The 18,163-nt window shown below is 45.1% G+C and overlaps 1 protein-coding gene across 6 annotated transcripts in view; it reads right to left on the minus strand.

Annotated features, from left to right (window-relative positions):
• TBC1D15 (TBC1 domain family member 15) overlaps positions 1-18,163 on the minus strand; it is a 607,052-nt gene that overhangs the window by 441,017 nt on the left and 147,872 nt on the right. For all 6 annotated transcript variants that reach the window (XM_078678245.1, XM_078678222.1, XM_078678231.1 and 3 more), the window contains exon 4: positions 13,425-13,563. In XM_078678245.1, coding sequence (XP_078534371.1) covers positions 13,425-13,563 — 139 coding nt within the window. The remainder of the gene's footprint in view (positions 1-13,424; positions 13,564-18,163) is intronic.

Genomic DNA, 18,163 nt, shown 5'->3' on the forward strand with positions numbered 1-18,163 from the left:
CGGACGGAATGCTGACAATGCAAACATTCTCCCCCAGTCAAAAGATCTGGGTTAAATCAATCGTTCTTTTGCCCACTACGCCACCCCAGTTTGGACCCAGCCATATGCAAATCACTCTTGACCCTGTGTCACCCAGAGTGGGACGGGTATGCTCAGACGTGAGTCCTGTGCTCTCCATGCCTCTGGAGTCGAACTTTCCTGGCTGATGAGGGCTGAAAGCCCGAAACAGGTCCTAGGATGCTTGTTTCCAGTCCAGGGAGGACCAGGCCTGGCAGTTCGGGCTGGACGGTTCCCATTGGGCGCAGGGTCAAGACTGATTTACATATGGCTGGGTCTAAACTGGAATGGTATGTGAGCAAAAAAACGGGATTTAGGCTCATATCTCTGTACTGGGCGAATGTATGACATTGTTCTGCATTCTGTTCATCAATTGTTCTTTTTGCTTACACTACAGGTCCTAACTTAAACGCCTAAGAGCAGGAGATGGAGGCTATGCTACACTCTGAAAGAGTCACTGTGATAGTCACTAAGCATGACCATGACTGAAGCAGGGCACACAGGAGCTCCAATGTCATGCAAAAAAGCTGCTGACAAAAAGTGAAAGAAAAGCTGCACAGCTATGGCACGATCACAACTACCAAAAGAAACCTGAAATGTTTCACAGTACTCTGCAGAGTGCCAAAAAAGATACTTTAGTGGGAAGTAAACAGATGATTTGGGGGAGGTGGGTAGCGTACTATGATCAGCCGTTAATAAAAAATATTTCATGCCCAGTACTGTTTAGAGCAGTACCCCAGAGGGCATACCATCAATCTGGTCTTCCAATGATTCCAATGAAAGGAAAATGCAAGCCAGGATTGTTGTCAAGATCATCAGCAGATGTATGCAGACAGAAGTGATGAGATTTCGAGGTGCATGTCCAGCTCTGCAGAAATACGCCAGTGAGCAACAGCCTAAGGGGGAAACTACACTTGAGAATGATACAGCTATCACATCTTGACACGGGGTACAAATAATATGGATAAGAAGAAAAAAGAATGACAAGATAGAGATATAGGTTTACACTGGAAAACACGATTGCATAAGGGAAACTTGCAGGAAACACCATTAGATCACATGCCTTGCTAATACAAGCCACAGTCTTAACTTGAGAAGCAACACTGCTCTATAATCATTCAACCTCAAAAGTAATTACATGGTGCTTGATGGCATGGTGCAATTCAAATGCACAATTATTCTATCAATGCCAAATTGCTGCATAAAATCACTCAACAATTACACTAGGACTACAAATACATTTTCAGAGGAATGTCGCTCTTACAGGGTCTTGATATAAAAAAAACTGTGGTAAATTCCAAACAGAACTCCCACAAGACTAATGGCTATCCAAATCATTGGAATTAACCCAGGTTCTATTTGAAGATATTGACATACTCCAATGCCCTCCTTACCACAGGAGAAAGTGGAAAAACGTATCTACAATTTTCAAAAGAGCAAATGTAGGCCCTTTGGTCTTCAAACTGATTAACACCATCTAATTGACATTCGTGTCAGAGTCTTTACCACTCTTACCCCTGGGATCACAGCTTACTGGACTTTGGACGTTGCCTTGACTAGTCTACCGGTTTGTGTCCCCGTCACCCTTCCCCTCTTCTCCCCATGCTGTGTCTCTCACCCTCCCCTCCCCTCCTCTTTCCCACCTTCATTATCTGTCTACTTCCCCTACTCCAAACCCCCCCTGAATCTCTCTCCTTGCCTTCTTTTCCCCTTACGTATTTGTGCCTATTGTTTATCTCGACCTTACAAGTAACTATGTTGCCATGCTCTAAGAACTGTGTAACCTTTGTAACGATGTAAGCTGTAACTATGATCTGATGCTCATGTAAAGCGCTCTGATACCTCCGGGTCTAGCCAGCGCTATATAAAACTTTTAAAATAAAATAAAAATAAACCCCCTCTTTAGGTAAGTGTCAGGGGGTTCCTACCTGCCACGACTCTGCTGCTGATGTTTGTCCCTCTTCATTTCCGCCTCGGCACACACAGGATGTCCGCAAACCTTCTACGACCGCCTGGGCTTTCACGGAGGCGGGGCCTTCGTCAGTGACGTCGACCCCTGATGTCCACTCCCCCCCTTCGACGGCACTGATAACGCGAGGTTTCGAACCGACTGGCGCGAACGCCGGAGCAGGAAGCATCGCCCGTCTTCGCCACTGGACGGAAGGAGCCCGGAGCCGGACCTCTGAGGGAGACCGAAGCAGGAGCCGAGGAGAGACCGCCAGCACCACAGCCAGGAGGCCAACGGGACCACGTTCCGCCCGGCCACACTTCACCTGGAGAAGTGTGGCACCGCAAGGTACGGGCTCGTATACGGGGGCTCTTTCAGTCTGAGGGAGGGAAGGGGTAGAGGGCGGCTGGGTGGATAAGGGACGGGAACGCCTAGATTGCCACCCACGTTAAAGAAACACAGCAACCGGTGATGGTCCCTGGTGATCCCCCTCACGTCCTTTCCCCGCCCTTCGTTCGTGTCAGATAAATTGTGCAGCCCAGTAATGTGGCGTATTCTTTCTCTCTTTTCATTTCCATACAACGCCCCTTGCGAGTGAGAAGACCTTCCGCCTGACGTCCACCTGGGGAAAACCTGATACCAAGGAAGAAGGGACTACACGCCGACCTGACACCTTTTGATTCCTCTGTATACTCAATAAACCCCCCCAGTGCCACTTTACTCGTCTTTCGTGCCAATGCCTCTTTGTACAGCACCCTAGCAACAACAACCCTTACAGTAAGGTAATGGAAAGCGGGGTCTATGAGCCACAAAAAATACACAATGAGTTTGTGGGCTAAGGGAATTTCCATGGTAGCGAAATACAGCAGAGAACATGGGATTATGGAGGACAATAGTCATCATTTTAACGGACCTGTCATCCGCCTGTGATAATCGGAATCAGCATCTATTGGCAAATGTATGGACACAAGGACCACCTTGAAGGGTGCAGCATAAACATGGATTAGAGCTTCCTGAACGATATGACCCTGTAAGTGCGACTAGGTCCCTAAATGTATAGATATACATTGTGAGACCAGGTATAGACACAAAGTACACCTCTCCACTGTCCCCAGTTCAACATTCACATTAGAAAATAGCTGGGGTCATCGCATCATTAAATCGGTAAAATATGAATGTTTTGCGGCTGTAATTCGATCGCAAAACATTCATACATCACATTCAAATTCGGTATTTGGAAGGGATGCTCTAAACACGCCCCTTCCAAATACCGAATTGCAAACACAAAGCGCAATTCGGTAACATGCTACTTAATCACAATTTGTGTTTTGTATATTAGTAAAAGCATTTTTGCAGTCGAAAAGGGCCGAATCGGGCCATTTCTGACCACATTAACGGTTGTACATATGGCCCCATTTTCTATTCTTTAAAAGAAAATGGTACTAAAATATTCTGCAGATTTCGATTTGAGACTTGTGTGTTCTGGTAAATAAATGGGATGTTCAAGGCTTTCAATGCGTCACAGTTGGGAGGAGAGCACGGTTGTACAGACCTATATCACCCTCCATGGGCTTTGTTAGATTCCCCCCATTCCTTGCAGTAGTTAGCAGCTTAAGTAGAAAGGAAGAGGGCTGTGCTAAAAACTGACAGTTATACTGACCTGCCCTCCCTCCCTGCTGACAGTTGGTATTCTAGACCAGGTTCCCTCCAAATTAATTCATACATCAATAATTCACTTCAGTAATAAAAGAGCATAACTACGTTATCAATGGGCAGTGATGGACACGGCTGCTGCACTGCCCTACCCCATTCCCTCAGGCTACGCTACTGATAGTCCTGGGTGTCCCAGATCCTATATTTAACACTACAAGTGTTAGACAGTATTTGCTTAAAATACTTTTCCGTTATCAGTATATTAGTGAGCTTAAGTTTTAATAATTTGTGCAATTTTGATTGACCTTATTATGTTTTTATTTTTACTTGATAAATAAAAATATTGGGGTGTAGATAGACCATGAATATCAAAGAAGTGTTGAAATCCTAAAATATTAAATGAGACTAACCAAGAATATCGCTCACTTGCAATGACTTGGCACAGGAACCTGCTAGGTAGGGAATGTCCTTTGTAATGTAAATTGATGTTCAACAATGCCCCCAGTTACCCAACTGCATGTGAAACTGGTGTCCTGAGTTACGTTTGGCCCCAGCACACCCAAAATCCTAGGTGTGCGTTCAGGTTGAATCTGTATTTTTTGGGACTGTGATCATGCCCTTTTATTTCTAGACTTCGTTTGTTCTGTACTTATGGGGCCATGATGGATACCAGTGGCGGTTTCTTTTCATGGGTGTTGGGGCTCCACCCCGGTTACAAAGTGCTCAGCTCATATCATGGAAAAAAAACTTTATTGCAGTACTGCTCTATTGTAGTCTACTACTTCTCTTATTATGTAAAATATATATACTGCTTGAAGAACACAAGACCCTGTCTGCCCCACTCACCAATACCTCCACTACGTCACGTGACTGATTCAGTCCCAGGAGTTTTAAATACAACCCCAGGATCGCTAACACTCCACTTCAATCAGAGAGTGGAGAGCTTGTCATCCCACCCTTTCCCAACTCCTTACAGGGCGTGGGTGGGACCCTTCCCTGTGAGGAGATAGGAAAGGGTGCGGCAGGCGAGAAGCTGAGGAATCCGAGTCTGTGCAGGGGGGTGGAGGGGGCGTGGGGGGAGAGAGGGGGCTGGCACACTGCACACAGTTTAAGCGTGTGCACTATTTGGTGGAAGAAATAGCTTTACTGCTGCAGTTGGTTGGGGTTCTCCCAGTTTTCTCCATTAGTGTGCATCGTTCCTTATTTTAAGGGTGTGGGGCCGAGGAATCCAAACCATGTTGTCTGGGGCTTTCAGCTGTGGTTGCTAAAGAGATGCTACAATCACAATGAAAGGGTAGCAGCGTGCTTAAAATGGCCTCTCCTGCCTCGATGAAAGCTGCTTTCCTTTTTCCATAAAAAGTATAGGAGGCCTGCTGTATGGCTCTCTTACTGTAGTGCATTAAATCCACAGCCATCCTGAGGCAAAAACCGCGTGGTGTGGTGTGACATTAGTGCTCTGGGCCTGCAGAGATGGCTCCACTATTGGGTCTCTCACTTCCGCTCTGATTATGCATCATTGAGCCTGTGTAGAATGGTGAAGGGGGAGTTTAGATTCCACGAACGCTCTGCACTTGATCTCTCTACTGAGAGTGCCAACAAGTAATGCACATGCCCATTTCTTTACACAGAGCTTTCTATGTATAACTATCACCAGTTTTTCTTGTTTCTGATAGCTGTGGCCTTTTCAGGTAAGGTGTCATTCCTTGAGTCTGGGCCCATATTTAAAAAAACATCTACAGTTTTTAAACAATACTTTAACATTTGATGGGTGGAGGAGGTTTGGTTTATATGACTATATTATCTGATCCAGGTGTGTATTGTAATTCATTTGCACACATTGGCCTTTTAAAACATGTATCTTTGTAAATGTAGTAGTAGTAGTAGTAGTAGTATATGCTTTATTTTCAACAAACTTGACCCTGTGCCAACATCCATGGATGGATGGAGAGAGAGAGAGAGAAAGAAGAAAGAGAGAGAGGGAGGGAGAGGAAGAGAGAGCGAGAGACAGAGACAGAGACAGAGAGAGAGAGAGAGAGAGAGAGAGAACAAGAGTGAGGGAGAGACGCACAAGACGAATGGTGCCTACTGCCTGACAGTGGAAGTGTATTGCCTGCATTCCTGAGCTAGGGGGTTGTAGCCCTAGGCACTGAAGTGTTGAGGGAAGGAAACAGATAGTGTTTAGAAATTCAGAGTAACCTATAACAGGGGATTGCTCATGGGTGGAGAAATGGGAGTCAGCAGAGTCAGCTGTTAAATGGAGAGACGTTTCTGGGAAGAGCTTGGTCCTTTTGTCTTCCCCTTGAGTGACCCATCTAGGAAAGTCAATGACATCCAGGCCAGAGGTTCACACTTATTGTGCTCTTGTTATGGGTACTTCTACTTGGAGCCAGTCTTATACAAATACTGTGCCTGCATGAATGCCAGAATATGAAATGTGGAAAGGGGTAACTGGGGGGAGGGGTTGGGGTACTTGGGAGAGTACTTGAAAAGCTGCTGTGATCCACAGCTCGTATCGGAGATATCTAGTTTCCCGTAGGTGAGGGGTCATAACTTCAAGTCTGCACTTTGTCCTGGAGAACTGTGGGTCTGCCGCCTTGAGACTTGGAAGCCTGCCTGCTTTTGGAAAGAGAACCAGGAATAACTTGTCCCTCAGGGGCTATCTGCCCAAGGAGGAGAAGCCCAGCCACTCAGTCTGCAGAGCACAGCGGCAAAGAAGATGAGGATTGTTGAGGGTGTACATCTGGATTTGCCCATGGTGTGCAGGAGGATTTCCTGGCCTCCTTAAGTGCACAAGATAAGCTATCATGAACAGGTCCCTCGTCCAGTGTGTCTGCTTCAGTGACTGCTACAGAAGAAAACTAGAGGAATTAAATTGACTGTCTTAGCAGCAGCCCAAGGACAGCAACCCCATACCACAAACCAGAGAAAGGAATAATGAAAAAGCTCAATCGGACAGCCTTCCCCTCTGCTGCTGCAGTTTCCATTTGCTCAATGCATTGAGGAGGAGAGGGGGTGCCCAAAGAAGCCCCGTTACAGCGATTGCTCATGCCGTAAGGGTGAAGACTGCACAGGAAGCAGTTAATTCTTCACTACCAGAAGTAGAAGCCGTAAAGTACTGTACTACTTTTTATCTATCTTAAAATTTAAAACAATGGGACAACTTTACTTTTTGTATTCTTACCGGCATCTTGTCTGCCTTTTACTTTCTGCCTTATCTTCCTTGCTCATCGGTTCGCCCCAGCACTGCTCAGCTAATTAAGTTGAAGGAGCTTTGGGTATTTCCTCTTCCCTATCCAATGACAGCCTCCATCCTACTAAATTATTAGAACTTATAGCTCCTTATGTGTTATCCACACAAAAGGTTTTGCTCATTGGAGATTTTATCATGCTGTGATAGCATCTGATGTTGATGTCTGTAACTTCCTGTCCAATCTTAAAATACTTGAACTCCATCTGGTCCCACTCATTCAGCTGGTCCAACTTTGGCCCTTCTGTTTCCTAACTCTTAGCTCATGCACATGGATTTGCCTGAACCTCTCACTTGGATAGATCATTTCAAACTTACATTGAAAATCTCTGTGGACTCCATCTCTACCAAAGCTACTACTGTGAAATGCGTGAGAGCAAGACAATGGAAGCAGGTGACCACAGAAAACGTTCAATCTTCTTTCAGGGCCCCTGAACTGGATAATATAACAGAAGTTAATTCCACCTGAGCCACGTTTCTAGAATCCCTTTCTGGTGCTCTTGATACAGTCGCCCCCTAGAGATCTCATACCAGTAAATCACACGACCCAAAGCCCCCTGGTACATGGCAGACCTGAACATCGATAAATCTAACTCTCTGTAAGAGATTGGAACGTAAATGGAGGTCCACCAAAGATGCCCTTGACATACACCACTACAAATTAATGCTAGGTGCATATCCATATCATGTTAAGATTAAGCCAGCACAAAGACTATAAACCATCAATAGAATTGACCAAGCAGGAAACTCTGCTAAAGAACTGTTTAGGGTTTTAAAGGAGCACACTAATCCTCAGGCTTGCACCTCAGCCATGGTGGCCTCTCAGACTCTGTGACACTGTAACCTCTCACTTTGAAATTAAAATAGATAACATCTACTGCAACTTTCATAAGAATTCCTTAGCCTCGTCATCTATTTGTCCAGCCAACTCTTCGTGCAGCAATATTCAGTAATCACTGGAGAGGTCTGAACCTATTACAAACACTCAACTGTCAGACTTCTTAGTTAAAATGAAATCTGGCTCCCCAGCTGACTTGTGTCCTCCTCACGACAGCCATGTTGGCCACCTCACTCGCACTATCAGTTACATCTTTGTGCAATTTATCTAGGTCCTCAACCACTGTCCTTCAGGATAGGAAAGCCGCCTATGTCACAGCCATTCTAAAACAAAACACACTCCGATCTTACGGAACTGGCAAACTATTGTGCCATCTCTCCTTCCTTCAATAGGCAAGATGCTTGAATCCTACGTAAATAAACAAGTGTCATCCTACCTGGAAACTCATTCCCTGCTGGATGCCTCACAGTAAAGCTTTCGTACCTTGCACAGTACAGAAACCACCACCTAAGCGGTAGTAGACTCACTAAGTCATTCTTTGGACGCGAGCTTGCCAGCTGTGCTGGTTCTTCTCGATCTGTCGGTGGTATTTGATACCTTGACACATTCTATTCTTATTCAGTGTCTCCAGGAGATACAGTGGCTTGCCAATTCTTTCAAGGACAGGACTCAAACCATCACTTTTGGTTCTTTTCAGTCTAAGACTCTGTACCTGAGCAAGGAAGTTCCTCAGGGCTCTGCCCTAAGTGCAACCCTTTTTAACATTTATATCGCTCCCCTTGCTCAGCTAGTAAAGTCCAGTGGCTTTGAAATACTTCTTCTGCAGACGACACCCAGTTGGTCATCTCTTTTGCGCAAGATACAGTGAATGTTAAACAGCGCTTCATCACCTGCATGAGAAAAATTTCCAAATGGACGTCCCAAAACGGTCTTTAATTAAATGAGGACAAGACTGAGATTCTACTGTTTAGCAAAGCACACCTTCACTGGACAGAAGACTGGTGGCCTACAGAACTTGGCCCTGCTCCCTCTCCCAAAAGCACAGTGAGAAACTTGGGCATTCTCCTGGACAACAAGTTATCGATGAAGGACCATGTGACATCTATCTGTGGCATGTGCTTAAGGACAATGCGCCTTCTTAGGAGGATTTTCCAGAGGCTTCCACTGGCCTCGCAAGACTCTAGTCCGGGCCACCTGGACTATGGAAATGCGTTTCTGACAGCATAAAATGCATCTCTTCATTCCAAGATGTAGATGGTACAAAATATGGCAGCCCGACTGGTTAACAAACAGCCACCAGACACCGCTTCAGTCCCCCTGCTCAAAGCGTTGCATTGGCTTCACATAAAGAAGAGAGCAATTTTCAAACTTCTTTGCCTGACACAAAGCCCTGTCAGGTAATGGACCCAAATACCTACAAGACAAAGTGGTTCCTTATCTTCCGGATAGAAACCTTAGAAGTCAGCTTCTTTTCTGTCCCCGATGCATTCGCACATTCAAGTATAGCAGACGGCATTTACATACCTTGCCACTGGAATAAACTCCCCCTCTTTATTAGGGATTGCAATGAATTTGTAGGTTTTTAAAAACATCTCAAAACCTAACAGTTCTGCTTCTGACTTTCCTGTTGCCTCATCACGAGACGCCTCTTTGGGGACGAGCCTTTGCGCTATAACAAGTATTCATTAACATAATATAACACACCTGCACATGAAGATCGATAGTGTGCTTCATGTCAGGTAAAGGTAAAATCTGAAAAGAACACTGAAAACTTGTCTAACAGATTCTGGTGGGAATTGTTATGATTTTTGCAACCCCCTTTAGCAAACTACCTAGTCAAAGCATACGGACCGACCGAGGCAACAGAACTCATTAACACTGCTCTCCAATTTACCTTAGTGAGCCTATACTGAAACATAAAGCTTATGTTTGTCTGGGTAGTAACCCTGGTATCACTCACAGAATATCTTCCCTGTAGTGATGCATATGCCTTGTGCATAGTGGTAAGTTGTGGTGTGCTACTTCTATTTTTCTTAAAAGAAAATGAATGTCAAAAAACAGGAATACAAGGAATATTTGTGGGAAGATGCAAAAACCTGACTGACAGCAACGCGCCATACCGTATATGAAGTAGGAGATAAAGCCAGCAAGCTACTGGTGTGGCTAGATAAACGGGAGTGTGTGAGTCGCTGGGTGGCAGAACTCCAACACAAAGCAGGCGAGGTAGTAAGGGATCCCCAAATCATAGTAGACACACTAGCGCCCCACTACGCCAAGGTGTACACCCCAACAACCACAATACAACAGGAAGAGGCAGAGATATTTCTCAGATATCCGGCTTCCTACGCTCAAAGAAGAAAATGCAAGAGTACTGGAGTCAGAGCTTACTACTGATGAGTCAGCAATAGCAATAGGAAACATACAGTCGGGGAAAGCCCTAGGGCCAAATGGCATTCCTATTGAACTATTTAAAAAAAAGCGCAACTACACTCACCCCCTACCTACTAAAAATGTTCAACGCAAGCTTAGAAAAAGGTGAACTTCCTAAAGATCAGAGAACGGCAACGGTTGTGGCCATACACAAACCGGGGAAGCCAGCCCGAGACTGTGCCTCCTACAGACCCATTTCCCTAATTAACGCAGAAGCCAAGATTTTGGCCAAAGTATTAGCAAATAGACTCAGACCCCACCTAACTAAATTGATCCACCATGACCAGTCAAGGTTCATGCCGGGCAGAAACACAGCCTTAAATTTGAGACAAGTCCTCCAGAATGTACTAGGACGTAAACACATCATACAGGGAGAAGTCGTAATACTGTCCCTTTTGATACAGTAGAGTGGCCATTCCTATTTGCAGTTCTCATACGGTACGGTTTCGGACCTAGATTCTGCTCATGGGTAAGATTACTGTACACGAAACCCTTTGCGCACATAGTGGCGAATAGGCACAAAGAATTTCCGTAAGTGTGAGGCGCTGATTTTTGCCCTAGTGTTGGAACCTCTGGTGGCATGGATAAGACAAGATCCAGTTACTCGTGGGGTTTGACGGAGAGCTGGGAGGATTGCCTATCCCTATATGCTGATGATATTATGTTATACATGGCCACCCCTAGTCGTTCATTGCATAGAATCCTGCATATATGCGATGCCTACAGGAAACACTCAGGATATACCATCAATTGGAGCAAATCCATACAGTACATCCTGCAAGGTCCGCCCCCAAGACTACCTAAAGGTTGCACAGTGAAAATAGTACAAGAAAGCTTCAAATACCTGGGGACCACATTACTTCTGACTCGGAAGATTTCATGACCCTAAACCTGCTGGAACCCCTAAAGAGATTGCTTAGAGACACCAAACACTGGCAATACCTACCACTGACAAAATATTAACCAAAAGGAGAAACAAAGGCATCGATCAAGGTCATCCTGTCGCTCCAGGGGCAGTCAGCCGCAGAGGTCCAGGACAACTGACTTGAGAACACTAACATTATTGCACCCCGGACCATGAGGTCATGGGCTCTGTGAACCTTCGACAAATGTTCTCTCACCGACACCAACCTGGGCTACCATATACAAACTGATCTACTCAGATCCCAGAAACTTTCACTAGGGATGGGATCTTTGGGGAACCATTGGACTGTTGCAGCCCTCAGCACCTGTTGGGGTGGGCACTACTTACTCTCCGCGATAGATGCTTCATTGTTCTTTGAGGTATTGGGGTGGGAGTTACAGTTACCGTTGTTATTAGATTTAGGGGTTGCAAGTTGCCTTCAATAGATCAGCATTCACAACCGAGAAGCAATAGAAAGTGTTAAAACTGAGTTGAAGTACTGGTCCACACTTCTTTACCCCTCTATGGAAGGTCAACCATCTTCAAGACAGTCTTTCTGCCCAAAATATTATATCAACTACAGTCCCACCCCTATCCAATCCCCCTGTCCTTGTTCCGACAAATCAACACGATTCTGGAACATTTCCTGGAGTGGTGGGTGGTGCAGCACAGCCCGGGTCGCCTTATGCACATGTATGCAATCCACATAATGTGGTGGCATCGCTGCAGCAGATATACAAACTTACCAAACGAATGGTGGTACGTGTCCAGAGACAACCCAGCATATAACGTTGAGCAGTGGATCATGTGTGAACCCTTCTTATATTCATTTCTCTACAGTATAGCCAACCCTAAAGCCCTTCCCGCTGCGACACGAGTAGTGATTATGACCTGGCGACCGACTCTCCGCCAAATGGGTTGGTGGGCCGCGTTACACGAGAAACCCCGCTATGACGAAATCGCCTACTCCCACAAGTAGCAGACCTTCAGAGATTCAATGGTTGGGATTGAATCGGCATACGTTCCCTGGGTGATGTCATGAAGGGGCCTATCCTTAAAACCTTGCAAGATCTTCGAAAACACTTCTCCATGCCCCATACTCCATTTGATAAATTCCTACGGCTACAGCATGCCCTTCAACCCTACATTAAAGAACTAACCTGCCTTCAAGAAATCAACCGTCTAGAAGGGAAGCTCCTGATGGGCGACCTAGGGGAACCATAAAATATCAAAGACCTATCAAACCCTGGTCACGAACAGCCCCACCATCCTGGATACCCTAAGAGTGCGTGGGATACTGATGTGGGACCGATAGATGACAATGACTGGCCTGAGGAGTACTTCAACCTCCACATGAAGCAGCAAACTCTACACAACTCTGTTTCATACAATTTAAGTATCTGCACCGTGTATACTTAACTAGACATAGGTTATGCTCGGCTGGATTGATTGCATTCCCGCATTGCCTTTGACGTCATTTACAGGATGGAACCTTTTTACACTCAATCTGGTCATGTCATGCCCTAGAACACTTCTGGCGTGGCGTATTCAATAGCCTGGCTGAGGTGCTGGCATGGGACTTGCCTAGATCCCTGAAACTTGCACTCCTACATTGTGCAGAGGGAATAGGAGAAAATAGATATAAAAGGCACTACTATTTTTAGGCCTCACACTTACAAAACGAGACTTTGCCAGACACTGGAAGGCATATACCCCTCCCGTATAAGGCTTTGGGAAAACAGCATGGAATTGGGAGGTCCCGGCCTTTCCAGGGGATGCCCACTGAGGCACACCAAAAATATGGAAAAGGTGGGCTTCCTACAGAAATATTCCCTTGGAGACCCACCACACAGCCGATGGTCAATTAGAAAAAGAGATTATCAGATAGGAACATTAATAACTTGATAACAGCTAAATCCAATCACCCATACTTGGGTAGCGAGGTACCAAGAGAATTATTTATAATAATGTGGCGCATAGTTGGATATCCATTGAAATCTGTGTTATTGTATTATGTTTTCTATCCAGAGTGTTCACGGGGGAAAATGAGGACTAACAAATTATTGGACATATCCTGAAAAGGAAGTGTATACCTCATGTAGCTCAAATATTCTGTTTGGCTACTTAAAATAACAATACAATTTGTTTAAAAAAAAAAAAAGGATTTCAGTAATTTGCAGAGCACCATTTTTTATCAAACATAATATATGCCTGCACTCACACACACTATAAATGAGATGATTAATTTATTTTGATTTGCAAGGCCTGTTTTTAATTCCATAAGTACCTACACAGCTCGGGTTAAAAAGTAATCTAGAACGGTAGTTGTTAACGGTTTCATACAGACCTCCATTGGAGCAGTGCTTCTTTTTAAAAGAAACTGTGTTGACCATGTCCCATTCAGCTTCATAGCTTAGTTGATGCTCTATCCCTTGAGAAATTCGCTCTTTAGGAGTCAGTGACCACTCCACAACTGAACTAGAATCCTAAAAGAGGGACCACAAAATAACCAAAATATTACTTTACAAAACATAAAGCTGCAAACAACACAATGATTTCGTATTTTGAGTTAAAGAGAAGAAAAACAGATGCATTTTCTGAGAATACATGTGCTCTGAACCTATCTAAAGAACAAAACAATAAAACATCAGCCACTTCATGAAGGTACCAGCTACAGATTTACCAGCACACAACAAGATTTACTAAAAGAACACCTACAACAATCTAGCAATTCACAAATACGATGATGCAGGAGGGTCTCCTTAATGCCCCACTGCAGGAAGCAGTCATTCCATCAACATGGAAACATGCTATGATCCATCCCGTTCTTAAAAAGGCAAATGCTGACCCTAATGTGTCCAGTAATTACCGTCCTAAATCTCTACTTCCTGTCTTTTCAAAGATTTTAGAAAGACATATCCACTCACACCTAACTCAGTTTGTGACAACACACATACTTCTTCATCCCTCTCAGTCAGGTTTCAGAGCAGGTTTTTCCACCGAAACCACCTTACTTGGGGTCACTGAAAGTATACGTCACCATCTGGACAATGAGGAGACCGTTGCGCTCATTTTACTAGATCGGAGCGCCGCCTTTGATATGGTGTCTCACGCTGTGCTAATAAATACACTTAAGTCACAGCGTATCGGCGGGCCCGCCTTAAACTGGCTTATTGCTTTCCTTGCAAATCGCACTTTCCAAGTATTCTCACAAACAGCCTGCTCCGAAGTCCACTCTTTTGCTCATGGGGTGCCACAGGGATCCATCCTCAGCCCCTTGTTATTTAATCTTTATGTAAGACCACTGGCTGAGATTGCTGAAAAATCAGGGTTATCCCTTTTCTCTTACGCCGATGATTCTCAAATTATCTTCTCCCTTGCCTCACACAATACAAATGCCCTTTCTATTCTCAAAATTGGCTTAAACAAAATAGCATCGTGGATGCAGCAACATTTTCTGAAACTAAATGGAGAGAAAACTGAGATATTGGTGTTAGGAAAAAAAAAGATCTCTGTAAACACCAACACTGGCCATGTGAAATGGTTGATCTTCCGTCCCCTTCCCCCCAAGTTCGAAATCTAGGCATCTCTATCAATGATTCACTCAGCATGCATCCCCAATCAGTCAAAGTCACAGCAACTTGCTTCACCATTCTCAAATGGTTAAGGAAAATCTGTTGGATGCTACCGGAATCTACTAGAAAAACCGTAGTCAATGCCCTAATTACATCTAGGCTTGACTATGGAAACTTACTTCATCTGGGCTCTAACAAATCTGTAGTCCATAGACTACAGATGGTACAAAACGCTGTTGTCAGACTTCTATGTGAAGTCCCGAAGAACACCGCCATCTCGACCTATCGACGCAAGCTGCATTGGCTTAAAGTTGAAAACCGAATAAAGTTGAAGGCACGGAGTTATATGCACAAAATAAAATCCTGCTGTGCTCCTCGTTATCTCCAGTCCTTGGCCAGTCCTTACTTTCCTTCCCGAAATCTCCCCTCTGCCACCCAAGGAAGGTTCGTCATCCCTAAATTCAAATTAGCCCGGATGAACGGTAGGTCTTTCTCTTACCTGTGTTCCTCGTCTTGGAACTCTTTACCCACAGCACTCCGTAACGAGATAAACTATACTCAGTTTCGCAAGTCTTTAAAAACATACCTATTCAACAGATAAACTGCCTTTTTTGTTTTCCTCCAAGCCCTGACTTGTCTTTTGCGCCGGGAAACCCTTTTTGGGTAGCATGTTGCGCATTATAAATTTAAAAACTAACTATCTACTCCTCCTCAGTTCCGTCTCAGACTACAGAAATGAATTTCTGGACTTCAATAAGTGTTTTGGGAACTGCAAGGAGAATATAAAGTACACTATGTCTAGTGACTACTTAAGGGATCTCCACTCTTATCCAAACATGTTCGGAGTTAAAAGCAAAATGTATTTAACGAAAAAAAGTAGGCATAAAACAGAGAAGATTACATTTTGTTTAACCAAATGTTTACATTTACCATAAAAAGGCACTTCCAAGTTTAAGTTTGCTCGGAAACTCGGGTTCGGGGCTGGCGGTGGGGGGGGGGGGGGGGGGGGGGGATCTCTAGAGGACAAAATTTCGCTTTACGCAGACGATGTCCTGTTGTTTCTTGTTGACACAGTACAATCTGGCCCCCCCTGCCTGCAAATCTTACACTTCTTTGAGCAGATCTCTGGTCTGCGGCTGAATTCAGCCAAATCAACATTGGTCCCCTACACATCTCCAGGGACTGCTTCGATTGGCAGTCCACTATTCCTATCTAACGGCAATCCTTCAAATACCTAGAAATATGGGTTGCCCTGTTGCCAGACCTGGCCTGAGCACTCAACGTAACCCCTCTAGTCACTAAAACCAAGCAGGACCAACTGAAATGGGAAAAACTACCTCTCAACTCACTAGGGCAAATAGCCCTATTTAAAATGATGATTCTCCCCGGTTCCTTTACATTCTCCAGAACATACTGCATCACATTCCCCATACCTGGTTTCGAGGCATATATAGTCTCATCATAAAATTCCTCTGAAGTGGTCGAAATCCCCGTATGGCCTTCCGAAATTGCTAGATTCCTACTTTTGATGGAGGTATGGGACTCGCGAACCTCTACCTGTACTACCCGGCGACCTGCCTCTTGGTGATCCACGATTAGTTCAATGGGGGGTGGTCTGACCGGCCTATAGAACTGAACTCAACGACCTGAGCCTCTCCCGCGTCCAAGCCATGCTTTACATTTCCCCTATCCCTAGGGACCTCCCCATGGTGGCCTGCGCAGTCTTCTTGCCCTGGCGCGCTTCCTTGCAACACATTCACTGGCAAAATAAACTATCCCAGCAAACGCCGCTTTGGCAGGGTACATGGCTGCGAGAGGTGGGGCACCTAGCGGGTTTCAGGAGTTGGGACCTCATCGGTATCTCACAACTTGGGGACCTGTGGACTGGCGACCACATTCGTTCCTTTGCTGACTTGCAATCTAGATATGCACTTCACCGCTCCCAGTTCTACAGGTACTTGCAAGTCTGTCACGCCTTAGACACACATATCAGGTCTGGCACTTCACTACCAGAGCACAGTCCCCTTAAGGGCCAGGTCATAATGGGCAACCTTGGAAGAGGTGGGGTCTCCCATATGAACCGAACTCTAACTAATAACGGTCCCATATCTCTTGACCGCTTGAGTTTTAGATGGGAGGCATGGCTGGGTCCACTGGAGGACAAGGACTGGAAAGAAGCAATGATGGCACCTTGAACTGTTACTGCATCGGCCAGGCTTCGCCTGGTCCAGCTCTTCTATCTGCACGCCTCATACCTCGGCCCCAGTCGCCTTCACAGAGCGGGCCTGATTCCCACCCCAGCTTGTCCGAGGTGTGGCTCAGATCCTGCGGATTTCTTTCATATAGTATTGTCATGACCACATATTGCCCCCTACTGGAGCACTTTAGAAGCAGAACGTATGGAGGTATTGGGATCGGAGGTGCCACACAACCCCCTAAACATTTTACTGGGCATCACTGACAGGTTAGACGGGTACAGGGTGGACAAGACATTGCTGGGGGTATCGCATTAGTGGTAGCCAAGCGAGACATAGCATTGGCATGGAAGAACCCTACCCCGCCCACTTTGCCAGGGAGTGGATTGGTGGGCCACGCAGGAGCTCCCGTTGTCTGAGGCCAAGGGCTGCCCTGTCAGACACCGAAAAGTCTGCGGCAAATGGCTAGGTATGCTGGACTGATCGCCATCTTTACTTCTGTGGGACTGACTTGTTCTGCCCCCGGGAGGGAGAGCAACTACACTGTACTCTGTTATACCTGCACTGTATGCCGAAATCCACATGTTCCAATGCTGCCTGACATGCTGTACTGTATGTGTTTATTTCTATTTATCTTCTTGAAAATCAATAAAAATTGGTTATAAAAAAAGCACTTCCAAAAAGCTTGATACAATCTTAACAATAAAAAGTCAAAATGAAAAATAGTTAAAGATTGAAATAAAAAAATTTGTGGATGGGTTGGCACAAGGAAAAACCGGCTCTTTGATTAGAATCTTCAAGTCATGCAGTGTGGACCAAAGGTCCCAAAAATGAACACTGCATGACTCCGAACCTGTATTTGAGAACACAATCTGATTATTGCAAATAAAACCTTAGACCTAAGAGCCAATTCAAGAACCTAAGACAGAAAAAAATGCTTAGAGTCCTGGCGCTCTTTTGCCACGCTGGGGATGTCACCATGATACTCTGGACATTTTGTCTAGACTAGATGTTAACCCCTTTCCTGCATAAGAAAATAATTTGCCCACATTGACTTCACAGGAAAGGTGGAACCGAAGCAGAGATTGAGTAACTGGCCCGATGCACGGGCCTCACAAGTATGTAGCAGTATTTTTTTCTCTGCAGGTCCACTAAAAAAAAATAATGTTAGAAAACTGAGTGGTAGGAATTCATTGAGGCTTTAAATGCTCAGATTAGCCACGTGCCATTTTTAAAAGCAGGAAAGACACACATTCACATTTCATCTGAAACAGTCATTGGGAGCATGTATGTCTCAGAAGTTCTGCAGCCACTCT

The sequence above is a fragment of the Lissotriton helveticus genome, chromosome 1_1 (genome assembly GCF_964261635.1).
Source record: "Lissotriton helveticus chromosome 1_1, aLisHel1.1, whole genome shotgun sequence".
NCBI classification, from domain to species: domain Eukaryota; kingdom Metazoa; phylum Chordata; class Amphibia; order Caudata; family Salamandridae; genus Lissotriton; species Lissotriton helveticus.